The 22,019-nt window shown below is 45.6% G+C and overlaps 1 protein-coding gene across 3 annotated transcripts in view; it reads right to left on the bottom strand.

The window, feature by feature from the left end:
• LOC142311727 (cadherin-like protein 26) overlaps positions 1-18,472 on the bottom strand; it is a 273,298-nt gene extending 254,826 nt beyond the window's left edge. For all 3 annotated transcript variants that reach the window (XM_075350388.1, XM_075350392.1, XM_075350389.1), the window contains exon 1: positions 18,385-18,472. In XM_075350388.1, the coding sequence (XP_075206503.1) occupies positions 18,385-18,441 (57 nt within the window). In that variant the 5' untranslated portion in view covers positions 18,442-18,472. The remainder of the gene's footprint in view (positions 1-18,384) is intronic.
• Between the last annotated feature and the right edge of the window lie 3,547 nt (positions 18,473-22,019).

The following is a 22,019-nucleotide window of genomic DNA, read 5'->3' as shown; positions in this document are numbered from 1 at the left end:
ATTACTAACTTTAAACTTTCCAGGTGAACTTAATGTAACCTTCTCTAAACTTGTGAATGCACATGTCCAACTGTTCAATATTTCAGTACTTTTTGCATAACTTGATGTTCTCTAACAAGTACTTAATTTCAAAATTCACAACAGGTTTTTGATTCATGAATTGCCCAATAAATTTTAGGGTTCAATTAGAATTAGTATTTAAACAGTCCTCCTCATCTTGCTGTTCACATTTTAACATTGTGAGATCAAGACGACACTTAACAATTGATCAACAGTACTTTGCCATTGCAAAGCTTCAAGGAGGATGATCTCAGACGTAAGTGGCCACTGAGCTTAGAGTATTACAGAGTGTCTTCACCAAGTCGCAAAGGAGATACTGAGAAACTTAAAGAAAAAAACAAGGATAAAAAGTGGAAAAACGTCCTCGCTGCTGTGCCAATAAAGGGTTAATTCCAAATAAGAGCAATGCAGGGTGGTTTATTCTACGCGTTTCGGAGATAACCCCTCTCCTTCATCAGGAAATCCACCAAGAAACTGAAATAGTCACAGAAAAGCAGAGAAGTGGACATCCTGGCGACATCCCACACTGATACACTGATGACCGCTTGATTGTGAACAATGCCCTTTGGAATCTGATGAAGAATGCCACACAATTCCAGGCACATTTAAGGGAGGTGAGAGGCACCCAAGTGTCATATCAGACCATTCAAAACCATTTACATCAGTGAGTTCTGCATGCTAGAGGATCTGTAAGTGTACCTGACCACACCACAAGGCACAGGTGTCATTCTCTTGCATGGGAAAGGGAGCATCTATGCTGGACGAGGGACCAGTGGGCCTCATTGCTGTATACTGATTAAAGTCGATTCATGCTCAGGAGAAATGATGGCCACCTACGATGTTGGAGACATCAAGGAAAGCTCTATGCATCAGCCACTGTTGCCACCAGAGGAGCCTTTGGTCCTTTGGTGATGATCGTAGTGTTCCAGTGTGGGAAAATATGTCTACTCAATACATAACTGTCCTACACTTTGTAAATGGTGTAATGATAAGCCCCTTCTACTTGAATAACATAATCCAGTCATTGTGCCTCTGCATGCATGAACAACTCAGGCCTAATTTCATCTTCATGGACGACAATGCTCCAGCTCATCGAGGTCGCATAATTAGGGAACAGCTGCTGTAGACTGGGGTACCTCATATGGTGTAGCCTGCAGTTTTCTCCAGACCTGAATCCCATAGAAAACCTAAAGAATCAGCTGAGTCGCTGTGAAGAGGTTCGTAACTCTGTACCCCAGAATGTTCAAAAAGAGTGGGATGTCATGCCTCAACAAACAATAACTCCACTTGTGAACAGCATGAGACGTCGTTGTCAAGTTGTAGTTGATGCTGAAGTCCACATGACAAGTTGTTGACACATTGACATTTTTGGGACAGATATACCCACCACTGTTGTTGGCTTTTATTTCAATTATTTTTTTGAAATAAGGAAGTCACAGTTGCATGTTTCTACCTAAATGCCCTACTTTCATGATAAAATATCACTTTAGTGTGAACTTTTTACATTTTCAATACATTTCACCCGAAAGCAAAATACCCCCAAAACTGTTTTAGAGATAGCACTCCAGACATGGTATATTAAAAAAACCTGTGGTTTTTATTCATGCACGCCTGCATAAAAGGGACATACACAACCAAAGATGTATAGGTATGTCCTTGGTCATGAAGGGGTTCGAGTGTTGTCTGGCTGGTTCCCCCTGGTTGAGCTTATCCATTGCAGAAAAGCTTTTATCCCTCCTGCTCATCCTAGCAGAAACTTGGGCATAATTTAGAGGACAATATATGGTAGACTCCCTTATCTATCAAAACCACCCCACCCCACAGTGTCTCCTCTACCCTCTGTCTGGGTACGGTATGTGGCTAGGGTTTGTCTACTTCAGCGCACAAAAAACTCTTAAAACTGATTAATTTATTTAATTGATATTAAATTGCAAACTTACATAAAACAATCACAATTTTAAGATAACGAATACTAGTGCACAGGTAATAGGAGGGGGAAATAAATAGATCCGCCCTGCAATGTATTCTTCCTCCGGTACACTATCTGACAGCGGAGGCCAGCACCCTAAGATTCGATATGGCACCCCCACTCACCATCGACTATCCCTGAACTGCCCTATCACGCCTTCAAAGATATAGTCAGAATAAAGTGCCAGTGTCTAGAATATGTAAAGTGCACAGAGATGGCATTGGTCATCAGCATTGCAAACTCCTTCACCCATGGCTTCCACTCTTAATAAGTGTCAGTGAACCCCACTTTAGTTCCTTAAAACAGTGGCACTAGCCCCTGTCTGATTACTGTGCAGAGCACTCAGGGATTAGAAGGATAGTCGACACAGCTGTAGCAAACTGATGGCACTTGGATCAGTGACAGCCTTTCCACCCAGCAGGTCTTCTTCACCACGGTTAATGGAGACACAAATGTCTGCACTGTCCCATGAGGCTAACTCCAGCGCATGAGGGTGTAATCAGCTGGGAAACAGACTTGGAGAAGGCTCACCAGTAATTCCCTCTACAGCACACACTCCTTTTCTCCCCTCAACTCTGGGAGGAGTCACTAAGATGGCCACCTCTTCCTCTCCTATACGGGCCCAGCCAGATTTCTTCAGTGTTTAACAGGTTAGTGCCTGAAAATTGATGAACTGCAATAGTCCAGCCATGTCCACCTTTCTAAGGAGCGTTGTGGTCCACAGGATGTCATGGAAGGAATAAAACCCTCAGGATGGCAGGATAGCAGGATAGCAGGAGCTCCACTTCAAGACTTCTCCTCAGTGCATGACCACACACCCTAGTTTCATCTTTTTTATTAACAGCCACCAACCTTTCTTGAAGTATAACAGGGTTTCGACAAAGATTCAGGACTTATTGTGATTTATTCAGTCAAGTTGTAACAGTGCTACAATGCAGTGTGGTATCAATTCTACAAGCAAGATCTGTGTGTGCCTGATATAGAGGTACAAGAACAATGATAGGCAACACAAGTGTTCAGATTTCTCAGTGTCAGGCCCTATGCTTGAATCACAGGAATTTGCTAAAAAAACCTGCTTATAGAGGACCTTTCACCAGTTTAAGCATGTTAAACCATTAGCATCATGAAATAGTGTCTGAAGAGCTGAATGAGAAATATTTTTTTAAATTTCTCTATAGCACAATTATTAGCTTTTAAAATTCAGATTAGAATTTATGATAAGGGCAGGGTGTTTTCAGAGATTCTTCTCTGGGGTTGTGTACTACATTCCCCTGCATAAGCAGGAGGCTTCATGCGGGGGAAAACAGGATATAATCCAAAAGGTCAGAAGAATATGCTTTCTTCTGTGAGAGACAGCCCTTTTCTCCTCTGTGATCTGTGTAGAGTAGAGCCAGATCTGTGTGTCACTACAAACACCTCCAGTGTTCATTTAATTTCAGTCAGTGTGGTGAGAGGGTGATAAGTTAAAGGAGTATTCCCATCTCCAATATCCTATCCCAATATGTAGTAGGTGTAATTATAATAATATTACAAATACCTCCAATTAGAAATGTAATATAGTTCTTCTGATTCATTATGTTGCTTACCTCATGTTCAGGTCACGACCACGAGCAACTAGAATTAACTAATTGTGACTATCTGTGTGCTCGTAACCGTGGATTCCTAAGGTCCTGCATTGACCTGAACATGTGGTAAGTGATATAGTGAATCAGAAGAACTATACTACATTTCTAATTGGAAGTATTATTACACCTACTACATATTGGGATAGGATTTTGGAGATGAGAATACCCCTTTAAGGTGTCATTACAAACACTTATTGCAGCTCTCATGCTGTACTTCCCCTCCCCCATACATACTGACTGCCATGAATTTAAAGTTGGAGGTGTTTGCAATGATAATCAGCTCTGCTGTACTGTACACAGTAGGTACAAATATCAGAGGAGAGAAGGGCTATCTATCATTACATCTCACGGGAGAAAGCATGTTCTTCTGACTTTCTGGGGTCATGTTCTTATTTCCCCTGCATGACACCTCCTGCTTAGATTGTTCAACATCCATGGGAATCAGTGCACGCAAACAAAGAAGAATTTCTGAATCTTGCTTGAAGGCAAAGATAGAATCTAAATTTTACCAGCTCATGTCTGCGCAAAGAAGATGAGAAATTTTAATAATAAAAACTATCTTGTATTCAGTTCTTCAGCCACTAATCCATGATGTAACCAATTAATCAATGCTAAAATTGAGGCAAGGTTCTCTTTAAGGTAACTTAAAATTATCGTTCTCCATAGAACATTGTCCCGTGTAACCAGAAGACATGCTGCCAATAAAATGATATTCACTGAAAACAGAACGATCACATTAACTGATTCTGTGCTCATAGAAGTGTGGTCATCCAGTATATAGCCAAATGGCAGTTGTTTAATGGCAGTTGTTTAATGGCAGTTGTTTAATGGCAGTTGTTTAATGGCAGTTGTCAGCATGTCTGAGTGAGGCCTTATATACAGCATTCAAGAATGCTGTATATAAGAGCCCAGGCCACTCTGTGGAATGTAAAAAAAACACATTTATTATACTCACCTAGGGGGTGGTCCGGTCTGATGGGTGTCACTGCTTTCCGGTCCAGCGTCTCCTCTCTGCTGCAAAGGCCGTCCCACTTCTTTGCACACCCGTGTGGATGATGCATTCTACGTCATCCACCCAGGCCAGCATTGTGATCCTGCACATGCGCACTTTGATCTGGCCTCAGTCCACCAGCTCAATGTTGTGCTCAGCAAGACCCAGCGATGCTGATGGGCATTGTCGTTACCACCTGACGCTTGTGAAAAGCTGTACTTACCTCCTATTCACAGTCACCGAAACTGAATTCGTGATCGGGGAGTACGATGGAGGAACTTCATGGGAACATTTTTTTATAATAAATTAGTGAACAAAGGATAAAGTGGGGGAGTCTTTATTAAAATTAACTATTTTTTCCTGTGTGTTTTTTTTTTCTTTTTACTTACTGGATTATAAATGATAGACACTGTTAGACACCTCTCCATTACTAACCCCTGGGCTTGATATCAGAAGACACTACACATTCTGCGCAACCAGCTCTGTCCTCACTTATTGTACCATCACCCATTCCCTATAGACTGTGAGCCCTCGCGGGCAGGCTTCTCTCTCCTCCTATACCAGTCTGTTTTGTATTGTTAATGATTGTTGTATGTATACCCTCTTTCACCATGGAATAAATGCCACTATAATAATAAATAATAATAATATGTGGTGCCCCTGAGACCTCAGTCGCCACAGAGTATTGCATCTGTCTTAAGGTGCAATGCACATTCCGGGTGAGAGAAGGTTAACCACTGGTGCTTGGAGCTTATATAACACAAGTACCTAAACACCCAGTTAGTGAGTCAGCACTTACACAACTCAAGAAGCCAGTTAGGCTGGGGAATTCCCGGTTACCAGGGCAACAGCCACTATGAGTCATCAGAAAGTTGGGGGCTGCCTGGGAAGTGAGCGAACACACTTCCTTTCACTTCAGAACAGTTTAACCTCAGAACAGTTTGGATGCAGGAGAGAGAACAGTTTGAGGCAAGAAAGAGCAAGGCCTCTGGGGGAGTTGCTGAAAGGCAGACTGAAAGAGAAGCAGGAGACGACCGAGTGGAGCTGTGAGACAGAGGAGCAACTCGGTAGCCGGAGGGTGAGCCCCAACAGCCCCTTTGGGAGCGGTGCCACACAGGGTGCAAAGCCCGAAGGTAGAACATGCTTCACACTGGACTACCAGAATCTGCAGGGAAGGGAGATTTCACATCCAATTGCCCACCACCAAAATTCCCGGGGCACCAGCACGGCCATGGTCGGGTCCATAACAAGTTTCGTGCTGCCTGTGTAAGGGATAGCAACTAAAGCCAAGGACACTGGGGTCCCCAAGTAGCATCACACCACGGGGATCCACACTACAAGGCACAAGGAGGAAGGTCTCACATGCTTCACAATACCGGTGGTGACCTCTGATTCATCCGGGATCGGCTGGGACCCATCACGGCGATGACCGGTACTCTGAGGGCGCAGCACACGAACTGTTGGTAAAACACCTGAAAATGCAGCCCCTGTGTGAGACTCTGATTTGCCGGCGCCCCGCACTTCGGCACCAAAAGCCCTTGCCCTGTCACCACCGTCCTCCCCAGGGCTCGCTCCACCTGTGGAGAGCTTGGCTATCTGACTTGCAGTAACATCAGCACCGGAGGAGAGCGACATCTCACAGCGGCGGCTAATCCCAGGCCGCGCACCACGGATGGATCTGCAAAGAAAACCCTCCCATCCCCCCTTTTGCCTGTAGCCAACGGGGCCACGGAGCCTGGTCAGGCCTTTCACAGCAACCCCACAAAACCACTGGCCCGCTGACAAGTAAGCCCTGCAGGTCCCGTGGGTTGCTACATATATGCCTCCAGTTGTGCTGCTTTTTATTTAACATATAAAAAAAGACTCTACTTATCATCCCTGCACAGGGTCCTCTTCTGAAGCCAGCAACTGACTTTGGCATTTTAGCGATGGGCAGTGTCCCTGCCATATGCCAACAAGTCACAGGTGCGCCAACGTAAGCTGCTGGCCTCTGATTAGCCATCAGCTTCTAATGCTGTGCACTAACATGGTGGGTCTCTGTGCAGAAATACATTTCAGCTTGATTTGAATCCGAGGATGCACATCCAGCTCAGATATGCACTGGAGCCGGTGGGTCAACTCCACCTCTCGACCCTTGGGACTGCGATCAATATGCCCCTGATAGGTGGGTTGATCCTACTTATAGATTTCCATTAAACCATAATAGAAGAATGTGTACCCACCTGCTCCATGCTGACCTCAAGATTAAGGTGACCAAAGAGCGAGATGTTATCATTGATTCTTGTCTTACCTGAGACCACCAGAGCTGCCCACGCTGGAGCTACAGGGGTTCAGAAGGATCATTATACATTCGTTATTATTATGGATGATCGAATGCCAAAATATCCGCTTCGACGAATATCCGACAAATAGGTCATCACTATTCAACTATTTGCGAATATTCGATGCACAATGTAAATCTATGGGAAACTCTAATAATTTCATGTTGGACCTAACGGCGACCTGTGGTGACTGAGGAAAATGCTGAACTGGATGGGAAAAGGCAGAAACAGTATGGGCACAGCCTGTAGAAGGTGCGTGACAGCATGTCTGGTGTTTGGGAATAAAGTGCTCAGAGCAGCACGCGGTATTTACGTAGTCGCTAGAACAGCTCTCAAACCAAAGTAATCGCTTTTTTGACAAACAGAACGTAGGTCTTTCGGTCTCTCTCTCTTTCTGTTGGTCTCTCCCTCTACCCCCTCTCTCATATTCACCGATCGCCAGCGCGACGCTGCACGGCTATCACACTGCTCCGGCGGCTTCTCCTGCTTTTGAAAGTACCGGCCGTTCATTATTCCATCTCGTATTCCCTTCTTCTCCTGCCCACCGGCGCCTATGATTGGTTGCATTCAGACGCGCCCCCACGCTGAGTGACAGCTGTCTCACTGCAACCAATCACAGCCGCAGGTGGGCGGGTCTATGTAGTGCAGTAAAATAAATGAATAAATAATTTAAAAAAAACGGTGTGCAGTCCCCCCAAATTTTTATACCAGCCAAGATAAAGCCACACGGCTGAAGGCTGGTATTCTCAGGATGGGGAGCCCCGCATTATGGGGAGACCCCAGCCTGAAAATATCAGCCAGCAGATGCCCAGAATTGCCGCATCCATTAGATGCGACAGTCTCGGGACTCTACCCGGCTCATCCCGAATTTCCCTGGTGCGGTGGTAATCAGGGAAATAAGGTGTTAATGGCAGCCGATAGTGGCCACTAAGTCCTAGGTTAATCATGGCAGGTGTCTATGAGACAAACCAAATGATTAACCTGTGAGTGAAAGTAAATAAACATATACACTCGAAAAAATCCTTTATTTCGAATAAAAGACAAAAAAAACCACCCTCTTTCACCACTTTATTAAAATCCTCAAATACCCCTCCAGGTCCTGCGTAATTCTCACGATGTCCCGCGACGCATCCACGTCTGCTACATGAAGCTGATAGGAGCGGCCGTGGAACACTGCCACTCTGTCAGCTCCACGCAGCAACTGAAATGTATTGAGTAATCAGCAGTGACGTCACTCGGGTGGAGGACTGCATCGGGCCGCCTGAGTGATGGCACCGCTGATCGCGCGGCTCACTTCAGTCACTCAGGGGATTTGCGGTCACCGGTGAGTCTGTCACCTGTGATCACAAATCAGGCTGCGGCGCACAGACAGAGCCGCTCGATGACAATGAAGTTGGGTAAAGTTCATCCGAGTTTATTCTGATCGCGCGGCTCTGTATCGCAGCCAGCCATGTTGTATGGGGAAGTAGCAGAGCCTAGTGGGACCGCACTGTCAAAAATGCATCCAACATGCTGATCGGGAATGTTTCCACTCACTGACAGCAAGCAGAGATGGCGAGTAATGTTTCCATTCACTGATAGCAAGCAGACATGTTTGGTGAATGTCTCCATTCAATGACAGCAAGCAGAGATAATGGAGGATGTTTCCACTCACTGACAGCAAGCAGAGAAGGTGGGGAATGTTTCCATTCACTGACAGCAAGCAGACGTAATGGGGAATGTTTCCATTCAATGACAGCAAGCAGACGTGTTGGGGAATGTTTCCATTCAATGACAGCAAACAGAAATGATGGGGAATGTTTCCACTTACTGACAGCAAGCAGAGATGGTGGGGAATATTTCCATTCACTGACAGCAAGTTGACAGGTTGGGGAATGTTTCCATTCACTGACAGCAAGCAGACATGTTGGGGAATGTTTCCATTCACTCACAGCAAGCAGACGTGTTGGGGAATGTTTCCATTCAATGACAACAAGGAGAGATAGTGGGTAATGTTTCCATTCACTGACAGCAAGCAGACGTGTTGAGGAATGTTTCCATTCAATGACAGCAAGCAGAGATGATGGGGAATGTTTCCACTCACTGACAGCAAGCAGAGATGGTGGGGAATGTTTCCATTCACTGACAGCAAGCTGACGTGTTGGGGAATGTTCCCATTCACTGACAGCAAATAGACGTGTTGGGGAATGTTTCCGTTCAATGACAGCAAGCAGAGATGATGTGGAATATTTCTATTTATTGACAGCAAGCAGAGCATAGAACATGGCTGGCTGCGAGACAGAGCCGCGTGATCAGAATGAACTCGGATGAACTTCCCCCGACTTCATTGTCATCGCATGGCTCTGTCTGTGTGCCGTGGTCTGATTTGTGATCACAGGTGAAGGACTCACCAGTGACCGCAAATCCCCTGAGTGACTGAAGTGAGTCAGGTGACTCGCGGCAAGCTGCAGTCTTCCACCTGAGAGCTGTGGCCGCGGATAACCTGAGTGACGTCACAGCTGATCGCGCGGCTCACTTCAGTTGCTGCGTGGAGCTCACAGTAGCGGCGGTGTTCTACAGCCGTTCCTGCCAGCTTCATGTAGCAGAGCTGGATGCGCCGCGGGACCTCATGAGAATTACACCGGACCTGGAGGCGAATTTGGGGATTTTAATAAAGTGGTGAAAGAGGGTGTTTTTTTGTCTTTTATTCCAAAAAAAGGATTTTTTTCGCGTGTATGTGTTTTTTTACTTTCCCTTACAGGTTAATCATTGGGCGTGTCTCATAGACGCCTGCCATGATTAACCTAGGACTTAGTGGCAGCTATGTGCTGACATTAACTCCTTATTACCCTGATTGCCACCGCACCAGGGCAATTCGGGATGAGCTGGGTAGAGTCCCGGGACTGTCGCATCTAATGGATGCGGCAATTCCGGGTGGCTGCTGGCTGATATTTTTAGGCTGGGGGGCTCCTCATAACGTGGGACTCCCAATCCTGAGAATACGAGCCTTCAGCCGTGTGGCTTTATCTTGGCTGGTATCAAAATTTGGGGGGACCGCACACCGTTTTTTTTTAATTATTTATTTATTTATTTATTTTACTGCACTACATAGACCCGCCCATCGGCGGCTGTGATTGGTTGCAGTGAGACAGCTGTCACTCAGCGTGGGGGCGCATCAGAATGCAATCAATCATAGGCGCCGGTGGGCGCGGGAAGCAGGGAATACAAAATGGAATAAGCGGCCAGCATTTTCAAAAGCAGGAGAAGCCGCCGGAGCAGTGTGACAACCGTGCAGCGCCACGCCGGTGATCGGTCATTGATCGGTGAGTACAAGAGAGGGGGGGGGGGGAGGGAGAGACTGACAGACAAAGAGAGAGATCGAAAGACCTGCCTTCTGTTTGACAAAAAAGCGATTTATGGAGCTGCTAGCAGCTACTGGACACTGTGTTCAGCCCTTACAAGGACTATTTATTAATTGGATCTAAGAATGCAGCTCCCTAAGACTGCGGGTTCACAAAATGGTCGTTGGTTTATATCACATTAACACCACAACAAAGATGGCTGCAGCGTTACTGTGAGGGCAAGCAACATCAGATGTGTTCATTGGCAGGAAAAAGGCGCCAGGAAGTCAGAAATGAAAATGAAAGTATCGGAGCGGATGTTGTTTTATCCGTCAGATAGCGAATAGTGACGAATACATTCGCTCATCCCTAGTTATTATGTTTTAACAATCCCAAGATTCTGATTTTTAATCAGAATATTAACTTCTATTTTCCATGTGGAAATTCATCAATGTAAATAAATCACTTTATTTAACAGGTCTATCCCTTTACGTGCACACATGGAGAAACCTGTTTCAATCCAGGGCAGCAAGAGAAAAGAATCCATTGGGTCCCACCTGTCCAACCAGTCTCCCGTGCGGCTCGAAGTGTTTCAGAGTCAAACATAACTGGCTGAGATCATATAGTCAGTGGCTGATACATGCTACCATCAGATTGGGCAGCGTGTATTGGCTAACCTGTTGTCTTTAAAAGTCAGACAAGCTAGAAAGTAATGCTGAAAGCCAGATAGTTCTATTCACAAGTTGTGAAGATGAAGCGCCACTGTCCTATGTGATAAGATAATTACAGCAGCAGCATGTGTCTACCTGTCACATCACCTCGTCTGACAGTGACACGCTACATTAATGTTTTCCTCACTCACCGCCCACACTGTCTACAGAGTGGAAATGATGCATATTTATGTCATCGTGTTTAATTACAAGGAAAGTGGTTTATTAAAATTGATGAATTTCCACATTCAAAATAGAAGTTAACATTTAGCAACCACGTGTGCAGTATCAGAGTACCATATACATTACATTACATTCATGTGTGTTATCAGGGATGTTACAAGAAAACATGGAGTCCTATAGCAACACTTAGAATGGCGACCGTACTGCCATGAAGTTTATCAACAATGAGTGAGACTTGTACATGAACGTATTACTATTGACCTCGGCTTTGATCCCTATGTTTGGTAGAAAAGGCAGGTGTCATCAGGGGCTGGCTGGCACAATTTAGCCTGGGGGGCAATCACAAAGCAGTGGCCCTCAAGTTGCGGCAGCCCGCCATTGGACTGTTCATCTCTGGACGCTGCTTTAAAGCAGCAGTGGTAACAGGCTTTATGAACAGGCTGGTGCATATATATATATATATATATATATGTGGGAACAGAACCGCGCTTACTGCGTACATAGATACTGCAAAAGAACCAAGATGACTACATACAGTAGATACAGGAACTGAAGCGAGCTTATTGGAGCAGAGCTGAGATATAGGAGCAGAACCGAGCTTGCTATAGAGATAGGGGAGCAGAACCGAGCATACTACCGAGATATGGGAGAAGAACCAAGCTTACTACAGAGATATGGGAGCAGAACCAAGCTTACTACAGAGATATGGGAGCAGAACCGAGCTTACTACAGAGATATGAGAGCAAAACTGAGCTTACTACAGAGATATGGGAGCAAAGCAGCGCTTACTACAGAGATATGGGAGCAGAACCGAGCTTACTACAGAGGTATGGGAACAGAACCGAGCTTACTACAGAGATATGGGAGCAGAACCAAGATTACTACAGAGATATGGGAGCAGAACCGAGCTTAGTGTACCAATACAGCAACACAATCGTACTTACTCAGTCTTCTACGTAACCAAACATTAACCGCTGTTCGGCTCAGCTATGGAGCACAGTCGTCATTTTGACAGCCTGAAAAAAGCTGCATGCACCATGTTTTTGGGTTATCAGAGATATGGGAGCAGAACCGAGCTTACTACAGAGATATGGGAACAGAACCAAGCTTACTACAGAGATAGGGGAACAGGACCGAGCTTACTACAGAGATATGGGAGCAGAACCAAGCTTACTACAGAGATAGGGGAACAGGACCGAGCTTAATACAGAGATATGGGAGCAGAACCAAGCTTACTACAGAGATAGGGGAACAGGACCGAGCTTACTACAGAGATATGGGAGCAGAACAGAGCTTACTACAGAGATATGGGAGCAGAACCAAGCTTACTACAGAGATATGGGAGCAGAACCGAGCTTACTACAGAGATATGAGAGCAAAACTGAGCTTACTACAGAGATATGGGAGCAAAGCAGCGCTTACTACAGAGATATGGGAGCAGAACCGAGCTTACTACAGAGGTATGGGAACAGAACCGAGCTTACTACAGAGATATGGGAGCAGAACCAAGATTACTACAGAGATATGGGAGCAGAACCGAGCTTAGTGTACCAATACAGCAACACAATCGTACTTACTCAGTCTTCTACGTAACCAAACATTAACCGCTGTTCGGCTCAGCTATGGAGCACAGTCGTCATTTTGACAGCCTGAAAAAGCTGCATGCACCATGTTTTTGGGTTATCAGAGATATGGGAACAGAACCAAGCTTACTACAGAGATAGGGGAACAGGACCGAGCTTACTACAGAGATATGGGAGCAGAACCAAGCTTACTACAGAGATAGGGGAACAGGACCGAGCTTAATACAGAGATATGGGAGCAGAACCAAGCTTACTACAGAGATAGGGGAACAGGACCGAGCTTACTACAGAGATATGGGAGCAGAACAGAGCTTACTACAGAGATATGGGAGCAGAACCAAGCTTACTACAGGTATAGGGGAACAGGACCGAGCCTAATACAGAGATATGCCTCTCCATGCCCACAGGCGCACACGGCTCCGCTCCATACCCACAGACGCACACCGCTCCGCTCCATGCCCACAGACGCACACCGCTCCGCTCCATGCCCACAGACGCACACCACTCCGCTCCATGCCCACAGACGCACACCGCTCCGCTCCATGCCTACAGGCGCACACCACTCCGCTCCATGCCCACAGGCACACACCGCTCCGCTCCGCTCCATGCCCACAGACGCACACCGCTCCGCTCCATGCCCACAGACGCACACCGCTCCGCTCCATGCCTACAGGCGCACACCGCTCCGCTCCATGCCTACAGGCGCACACCGCTCCGCTCCATGCCCACAGGTTCACACCGCTCTGCTTCATTAAATATAGACACACACAGCTTACATGCACATATACAAACACATTACCCTACTGCATGCACAGCTCTAATACATGCACCTATTAAACACAACTGTTAAATACTGCACATATAAACACAGCATTAGAGGCATCACTAGATATGCAATTCTGGTGTTAGATCAGTGGCCCAAAGCCATTTAACCCTTTCACTAACATACTTTGGTGCCCACTTTGATGCCCATTTTTATCATAGTATCATAGTATCATAGTTTTTAAGGTTGAAGGGAGACTCTAAGTCCATCTAGTTCAACCCGTAGCCTAACATGTTGATCCAGAGGAAGGCAAAAAACCCCAATGTGGCAAACAAGTTCCAATGGGGAAAAAATGTCCTTCCTGACTCCACATCCGGCAATCAGACTAGTTCCCTGGATCAATACCCTGTCATAAAATCTAATATACATAACTGGTTATATTAAATTTTTCAAGAAAGGCGTCCAGGCTCTGCTTAAATGTTAGTAGTGAATCACTCATTACAACATCATGCGGCAGAGAGTTCCATAGTCTCACTGCTCGTACAGTAAAGAATCCTCGTCTGTGATTATGATTAAACCTTCTTTCCTCAAGACGTAGCGGATGCCCCCGTGTTCCAGTCACAGGCCTAGGTGTAAATAGATCTTTGGAAAGGTCTCTGTACTGTCCCCTCATATATTTATACATTGTGATTAGATCTCCCCTAAGCCTTCGTTTTTCCAGACTAAATAACCCCAAGTTTAATAACCTGTCTTCGTATTGCAGCCCCCCCATTCCTCTAATAATCTTGGTCGCTCTTCTTTGCACCCTCTCCAGTTCAGCTATGTCCTTCTTATATATCGGTGACCAGAATTGTACACAGTATTCTAAGTGCGGTCACACTAGTGACTTGTACAGAGGTAGAACTATATTTTTTTCATGCACACTTATACCTCTTTTAATACATCCCATTATTTTATTAGCCCTGGCAGCAGCTGCCTGACACTGTCCACTAAAGTGAAGTTTACCATCCACCCATACACCCAAGTCTTTTTCTGTGTCTGTTTTACCCAGTGTTCTACAATTAAGTACATAATCATAAATGTTATTTCCTCTACCCAAGTGCATGACCTTACATTTATCTACATTAAACTTCAATTGCCACTTCTCAGCCCAATCCTCCAATTTACATAAATCTCCCTGTAATATAAAATTATCCTCCTCTGTATTGATTACCCTGCAGAGTTTAGTATCATCTGCAAATATTGAAATTCTACTCCGCATGCCCCCAACAAGGTCATTTATAAATATGTTGAAAAGAAGCGGGCCCAATACTGACCCCTGTGGTACCCCACTATGAACTGAGACCCAGTCCGAGTACGTACCATTAATAACCACCCTTTGTTTCCTATCACTGAGCCAGTTTTTAACCCAGTTACACATATTTTCCCCTATCCCCATTATTCTCATTTTATGTACCAACCTTTTGTGTGGCACCGTATCAAAAGCTTTTGAAAAGTCCATATACACAACATCCACTGCATTTCCCTGGTCCAGGCTTGAACTTACCTCTTCATAGAAGCTGATCAAATTAGTTTGACAGGATCGATCCCTCATAAACCCATGTTGATACTCTGTCATAAGGTTATTTTTCTTGAGATACTCCAGTATAGCATCTCTCAAGAAACCCTCAAGGATTTTACCAACCGTAGAGGTTAAACTTACCGGCCTATAATTTCCCGGCTCAGTTTTTGTCCCCTTTTTGAATATTGGCACCACATTTGCTATGCGCCAGTCCTGCGGTACCGACCCTGTTATTAAGGAATCTGAGAAGATTAAAAATAATGGTCTATCTATCACAGAACTCAATTCCTGTAGTACTCTGGGGTGTATGCCATCCGGGCCCGGAGATTTGTCAACCTTAGTGATTTCGAGGCGGCGGCGTACTTCCTGCTGGGTTAAGCAGGTAATATTCAAGTGTGAATTTATAGTATCACTGGTCATGTCATCTGCCATGGCATTTTCTTGTATAAAAACCGTAGAAAAAAAGTCATTCAGCAGGTTTGCTTTACCCTCATCCCCTTCCACCATTTCACCAAGACTATTTTTAAGGGGGCCAACACTATCGCTTTTCAGTTTTTTACTGTTTATGTAGTTAAAGAATATTTTAGGATTATTTTTACTTTCTCTCGCAATGAGTCTCTCTGTCTCAAACTTAGCTAACTTAATTTGCTTTTTACATATTTTATTTAATTTTCTATAATTATATAATGCCTCATCACTACCTACCCTCTTTAATTCTTTTAAGGCTTTCTGTTTTTCTTTTATTGCTTCCCTTACAGCTCTATTTAGCCATAGGGGTTTCCTCCTATTTCTAGCATGTTTGTTCCCATAGGGTATATTTTCTGCACAAGCCCTATTCAGGATGCTCATAAAAGTCTCCCATTTGCTTTGTGTACTTTTATTACTTAGTACATCATCCCAGTTTATTGCACTAAGATCATCTCTCAACCGTTTAAAATTTGCTTTCCTGAAGTTTAGTGTCCTTGTAGCCCCTCTACTATACATCTTACTAAAGAATACATGAAAACTTATTATTTTGTGATCACTATTCCCCAAGTAACCCCCAACTTGTATATTTGATATGCGGTCTGGCCTATTGGTTAGTACAAGGTCTAGTAGTGCTCCCCCTCTTGTGGGGTCCTGTACCATTTGTGAAAGGTAATTATCTTTCATTGTTATCAAAAATCTATTTCCTTTGCTGGAACTGCAAGTTTCTGTTCCCCAATTTATATCAGGATAGTTAAAGTCCCCCATAATAATTACCTCTCCGAGACTCGCTGCTTTATCAATTTGCTTTATGAGGAGATTCTCTACCTCTTCCATAATATTCGGCGTCTTATAACACACCCCTATCAGTATTTTATTATTCATTCTCCCCCCCTTATCTCCACCCATAGGGACTCTACATTCTCAGTACCCTCACATATGTTGTCACGCAGGATGGGTTTTAAGGATGATTTTACATATAGACACACACCTCCCCCTTGCTTATTTGTACGGTCATTCCTGAATAGGCTATAACCCTGTAAATTAACAGCCCAGTCATAGCTCTCATCCAGCCATGTCTCTGATATCCCCACTATATCATAATTTTCTTCCAACAATATTAATTCTAATTCCTCCACCTTATTTGTGAGGCTTCGGGCATTAGTGTACATGCACGTTACGTATGACTCTGTACCTATATTCCTGCTTACTGTATTGACTGTCCTAACCCTTCCCCCCATACCACCCCCAATTTCATTACTTGTGCCCTGGTCACTATCTGCACTACATTCCCCTTCTATAAAGTGAATACCCTCGCCCCCCATTCCTAGTTTAAACACTCCTCCAACCTTCTAGCCATTTTCTGCCCCAGCAGAGCTGCACCCTCCCCATTAAGATGCAGCCCATCCCTAGCATAGAATCTGTAGCCAACTGAAAAGTCGGCCCAATTCTCCAGGAACCCAAAACCCTCTTTCCTACACCAATTCTTGAGCCACCTGTTAACCTCCCTGATCTCTCTTTGCCTCTCTGGTGTGGCTCGTGGCACAGGTAGTATTTCCGAAAATACCACCTTTGAGGTCCATGCTTTAAGCTTACAACCTAATTCCCTGAAATCATCTTTAAGGACCTTCCACCTACCTCTAACTTTGTCATTTGTGCCAATATGTACAATGACCGCTGGGTCCTCCCCAGCCCCTCCCAGTAATCTGTCAACCCGATCAGCGATGTGCCGAACTCGAGCGCCAGGAAGACAACACACTGTTCGGCGATCCCTGTCTTTGTTACAGATTGCCCTATCTGTCCCCCTAATAATTGAGTCCCCCACTACCAGTACCTGTCTTGCCTGCCCTGCACTCCTATTCCCCCCCTTACTGGAGCAGACACTCCTCTGGCGTTCAGAGGTCATGCCTTGCTGCAGCAATGCTACCCCTGTAATGACATCCCCCTCATCTGCCAAGTTTGCAAACCTATTGGGGTGTGTCAGTTCAGGACTAGCCTTCCTAGCACTTTTCCCTTTACCCCCCTTTCTAACTGTCACCCAGCTACCTACCTCACCGTCCTGCCGCTCCCTACTACGATCCTCCCCCACATCTGACCCAGCAAGCTGCTGCTCAGTGAGCAGCAAACTCCTTTCCATATTGCTAACGCATCTCAGAGTTGCCAGCTGCTCATTTAGATCCAGTATCTGGGCTTCCAAACGTGCAACTTGCGCACATCTCGAACAACAGTATGCACCCTCGAACGGCTTTTCAAGGGCTGCATACATGAGACAAGATGTACACTGGATCGCATTAGCAATAGTGGAGCACATTTTCTAATGGGGATAGCACTAAACAAATGTTAAGTAATTAAACAACTAAATACAAACAATTCTATTCACACTTACTTTTGCTCACACTTTGCTCACTCACGCTCACAATGAAGAAGACAGGCTAAAATTTCAGAAGTCTTCCTTCCGGCTGTAACGGCCAAAACCCGGTTCTCCTTGAGCTCGCGGTGACTCTTCACTTATCCCAGAAGGCACTGGGAATATGCAAATTATCCTCGCAAGACTCCTTCCCTGGCTTATGCCAGTTTTATAATTTTTGCAGCTGATTTTGAGTGTATTTATATTAGGGCACATCAGTGCATTGTATTTTATTATTGTCATGTGTTATTTTTGTTGTTAAATGCATAAAAAACTGAAAAAACTAAATTGCCGAATAAGAAACTGACGAATAAGAAACCAACTTCAGCCCCGAATAAGAAACTGGACGAATAAGAAACCAACTTCAGCATCGTGCATTAGAAGCACATTTACTTACACACACAGACACACACACACACACATTACCTCATGTTGCCGTTCCTGATCAGTGCGGACCAGGAGATGAGACGCTGGGAGCTGCATGGAGGCTGCATCAGCTACAGGACCTGCCGGGTCACCGATCATGTGATCAGGCACATGAGATCAGGCACATGACCTGATGTAAGTAATTTCAGGACCTTTCACCTGCTGCCACTCCATTGCTCCAACAGCCTCCGTTCATCTCCCGGTAGCTTCCTCCCCTGCACTGATCACATAGTCTAGTGCAGAGCAGCAGGGGGAGGGCAGCTTTCGGTGAGCGGCCGGTTCTCCCTCCTTGCTTCTGGGCCCCATACACCAGTGAGGGCAGTAATGCCCTAATGGTGGCCCTGACATGACGTCATTACAATACACGGCCGCGCAAAGTGAACTGCGCGCGGCCGTGTCTCCTGTACTATAATGCCACCGGCTGACACTGTCTACGCCTGTAATGTGTCAGTGTCGGCCCGTGGCATCACAGTACAGGAGACACGGCCGTGCGCAGTTCACTGTGTGCGGCCATGTGTGTTTTAGGGTATGTGCGCACTAGGCGTTTTTTTCACGCTGCGTTTATTGTCTCAAAAAACGCACCCGCGGGTAAAAACCACGACAAAAACGCATGCGATTGTACCGTGATTTGGTGCATTTTTTGCTGCGTTTTTGCTCACTGCGTTTTTAATCAATGCACAATGCCATTAAAGATTGTTGATGAAAAAAAAAAGCTCTGATGTCATTTCCTTCTTCAAAATGTTCATTGTATGCAGGAGAGCAGACAGTGCAGAACTAGTGTATGCAGGAGAGCAGACAGCAGCTGCAGAACTACAAGGCTCAGCATCCTCCATCCAGGACTGTATGCAAGAGTTTTTTGCCCAAAAAAGAAAAAAAAAATGACATGGGCTTCGCTATAGTTTTGTATGCTAGCCAGGTACAGCAGGCAGGTACAGGCTGCCCCCAATCCCCAGCTGCCTATTTGTACCCGGCTGGGAATCAAAAATATAGGGAAGCCCTTTTTTTTTTTCTTTTTTATTTCATGAATTTCAAGAAATAATAAAAAAAAAATGACATAGGCTTCGCCCAATTTTTGAGTCCAGCCAGGTACAACTAGGCAGCTGGGGATTGGAATCCGCAGTACAGAGTGCCCAAGCTTTCTGGGCACCCCCGCTGCGAATTGCAGTCCGCAGCCACCCAAGAAAATGGTGCTTTCATAGAAGCGCCATCTTCTGGCGCTGTATCCAACTCTTCCAGCTACCCTGGTGACTGTGGCTCGCTGGGTAATAATGGAGTTAGGGCTAGCTGTATATTATCAGCTGGCCCTAAGCCCGAAATTCATGGTGTCACGCCAATATTAGATATGGCCACCATGAATTTCTAGTAATGATAAAAAAAAAACACAACACACAGAAAAATATTTTTATTAGAAATAAAACACAACACAATTAGTGACTCCATCTTTATTGAAATAAAGAACCCCTCGTCCGCAGTAATCCTGGGTCAAGGGTCCTGCGCCGTCCAATCCGGATCCAATATCATGTGATCGGTTTGCTGGAAGGCAAAGCGATCAGATGATGTGTCAGGTTAAAGGACGTGAATCACATCACACATCAGCTGATTGTATAAAAGCCGATTATACAATCAGATGATGCATCAGTGCAAAAAAAATAAATAAATACGTCTGTGCTGATTACCGGCAGCTCCTGGAGCGATCGGATGAGAGTCTGATCCTGTCCCATCGCTGCAAGAGCTGCCGGTAATCAGCTGATGAAGTCCCCTGACGGCAGGATCAGCCGATAGCCGGCCGGGCGCAAAAAAGCCGGCCACACCGCGAGAATTACGATCAGCTGATGCGTCAGGTGACTGCATCAGGTGATCCACCGCCAGGTCCTGCAAGCTTCGTACGTGCCCCGGGGAGACTGCACACAGCCAGAGCGGTGGTACCAGGACAGGAGCTGGGAGCGGGCATGGCACCGAGACCCTGCAGACAGGTGAGTATGACATTTTTTTTTTCTACTGTTCACTTTTGTTTTCGCCGCTGCCTCCACCTCCCGCCCATACATGGCGCCGCACGGAGCTGACATGGCACCGGGCGCGTTGTGGACGCAGCGGTGACGGTACCGGGAGGATTTATGCTTCTGTGTTTACCAACAGAAGGAATCCTCTTCCTGTACACGTCACTTTACTGCCCACCCCTTGCGTTTATAGCTGCGTTTTTAGTCATAGAAGCGCAGCTATATGCGTTTTTCATTGCGTTGTTGAACATCTCATTGAACTCAATGGGTGAAAAACGCAGTGAAAAACGCAGAAATAATTGACATGCTGCATTTTTGTGGTCACCACAAAAACGCAGCTACAAAAAAACGCTGTGTGTGGACAGCACTTATGAAAACCCATAGACATTGCTGGGGAAGCAATGTCACTGCGTTTTCAGCACAAAAACGTGGTAAAAAACGCCGCTAAAAACGCAGCAAAAACGCCTAGTGCGCACAAGGCCTTAGTGTTATAATGACATTATGCAGCATGCGGCTGGCCCTGTATAGCGGTTGGGAGGGTGGCCCCGCCCCCCTGGCCAGCCCGCCCATCGGTGTCATGATTCTGATTAGCAGTGCACTCCTCTCCTGCGGAGCCTATTCTGGGCCTCATATTTTACTCTAGTGAACTCGTTCCTGGTCTAGTCCTGTGTTATGTGGGAGGGGCCTGTTCTTTGGGGCCTTGTTCCCGATGATTAGTTTGCTTTATCTGTGAGCTAATTCACCCGTAACACCGTCAGTGATAGTTCCTGTTTAGCAGTATACGCCTCTGGTTCCCGTAAGTGACTGACTTGATCTTATTCCGCTACCTAGTTCCTAATACCCCATTTTGTCTCCTCCCCCTACTCTGACTTGACACCCTGCCTCCCTGACCTTCAGCTTGTTTCCTGACCCCGGCTCTGCTCTCTCCCGTGTACCCTATGTGTCCTCTTGGCTACCAACCTCGACTCATACCCCGACCCCGGCTCCACTCTCTTCCTGGTACTTGATGCGACATCCTGGTTAACAGACCCTAACACACATTGACTTTGGGTTCTCTCCCTCCCTCTGTTACTGACGTGAACTTCCGGCTCCTGACCCCTGGCTTGTTCAACTACCCCACAGATCTCCTCCACTAGTGTATCTAGCAACTCCTAGTGGTTTAGTGTCTCATTACACCTGGGTATTTGGCATCACAGCAGTTTTTCTTTGGTTGAAGGATGTGGCAACCCTTTTATGAAAATATTGTGCCCTTTTAGAGCCTGGATACAGTGACCTTTAGAGACAGATCAAATCCTTACTAAGGGATGATAGAAATGCAGGCACACACAAAAGAAAAGGGGATGCACTTTGTACCCACAGAAATAAGCCTTTATGTCACTCTCTACAGTGGCAATCCTCACTCTCTCATAGTAAGGGCTACTTCTCACTTGCGAGTTTCTCGCAGTAGAGCAATGCGAGAAAATCTCGCATTGGAATCGGACACATGTTAGTGAATGATTCAGCTCTCATCTGCGATTTTTTTCTCAGTCCAAATCGGGCTGAGAAAAAAATCGCAGCATGCTGCTTTTTTGCGAGTTTCTCGAACCATTTTTCTCAATGATTCCCTATGGAAGCGGATTAAAAGTAGGATCACACACG

This window comes from Anomaloglossus baeobatrachus, chromosome 5, assembly GCF_048569485.1.
Source record: "Anomaloglossus baeobatrachus isolate aAnoBae1 chromosome 5, aAnoBae1.hap1, whole genome shotgun sequence".
Taxonomy (NCBI): Eukaryota; Metazoa; Chordata; class Amphibia; order Anura; family Aromobatidae; genus Anomaloglossus; species Anomaloglossus baeobatrachus.
The sequence above is the reverse complement of the archived record's forward strand: the minus strand, read 5'-3'. Positions and strand labels throughout refer to the sequence as shown.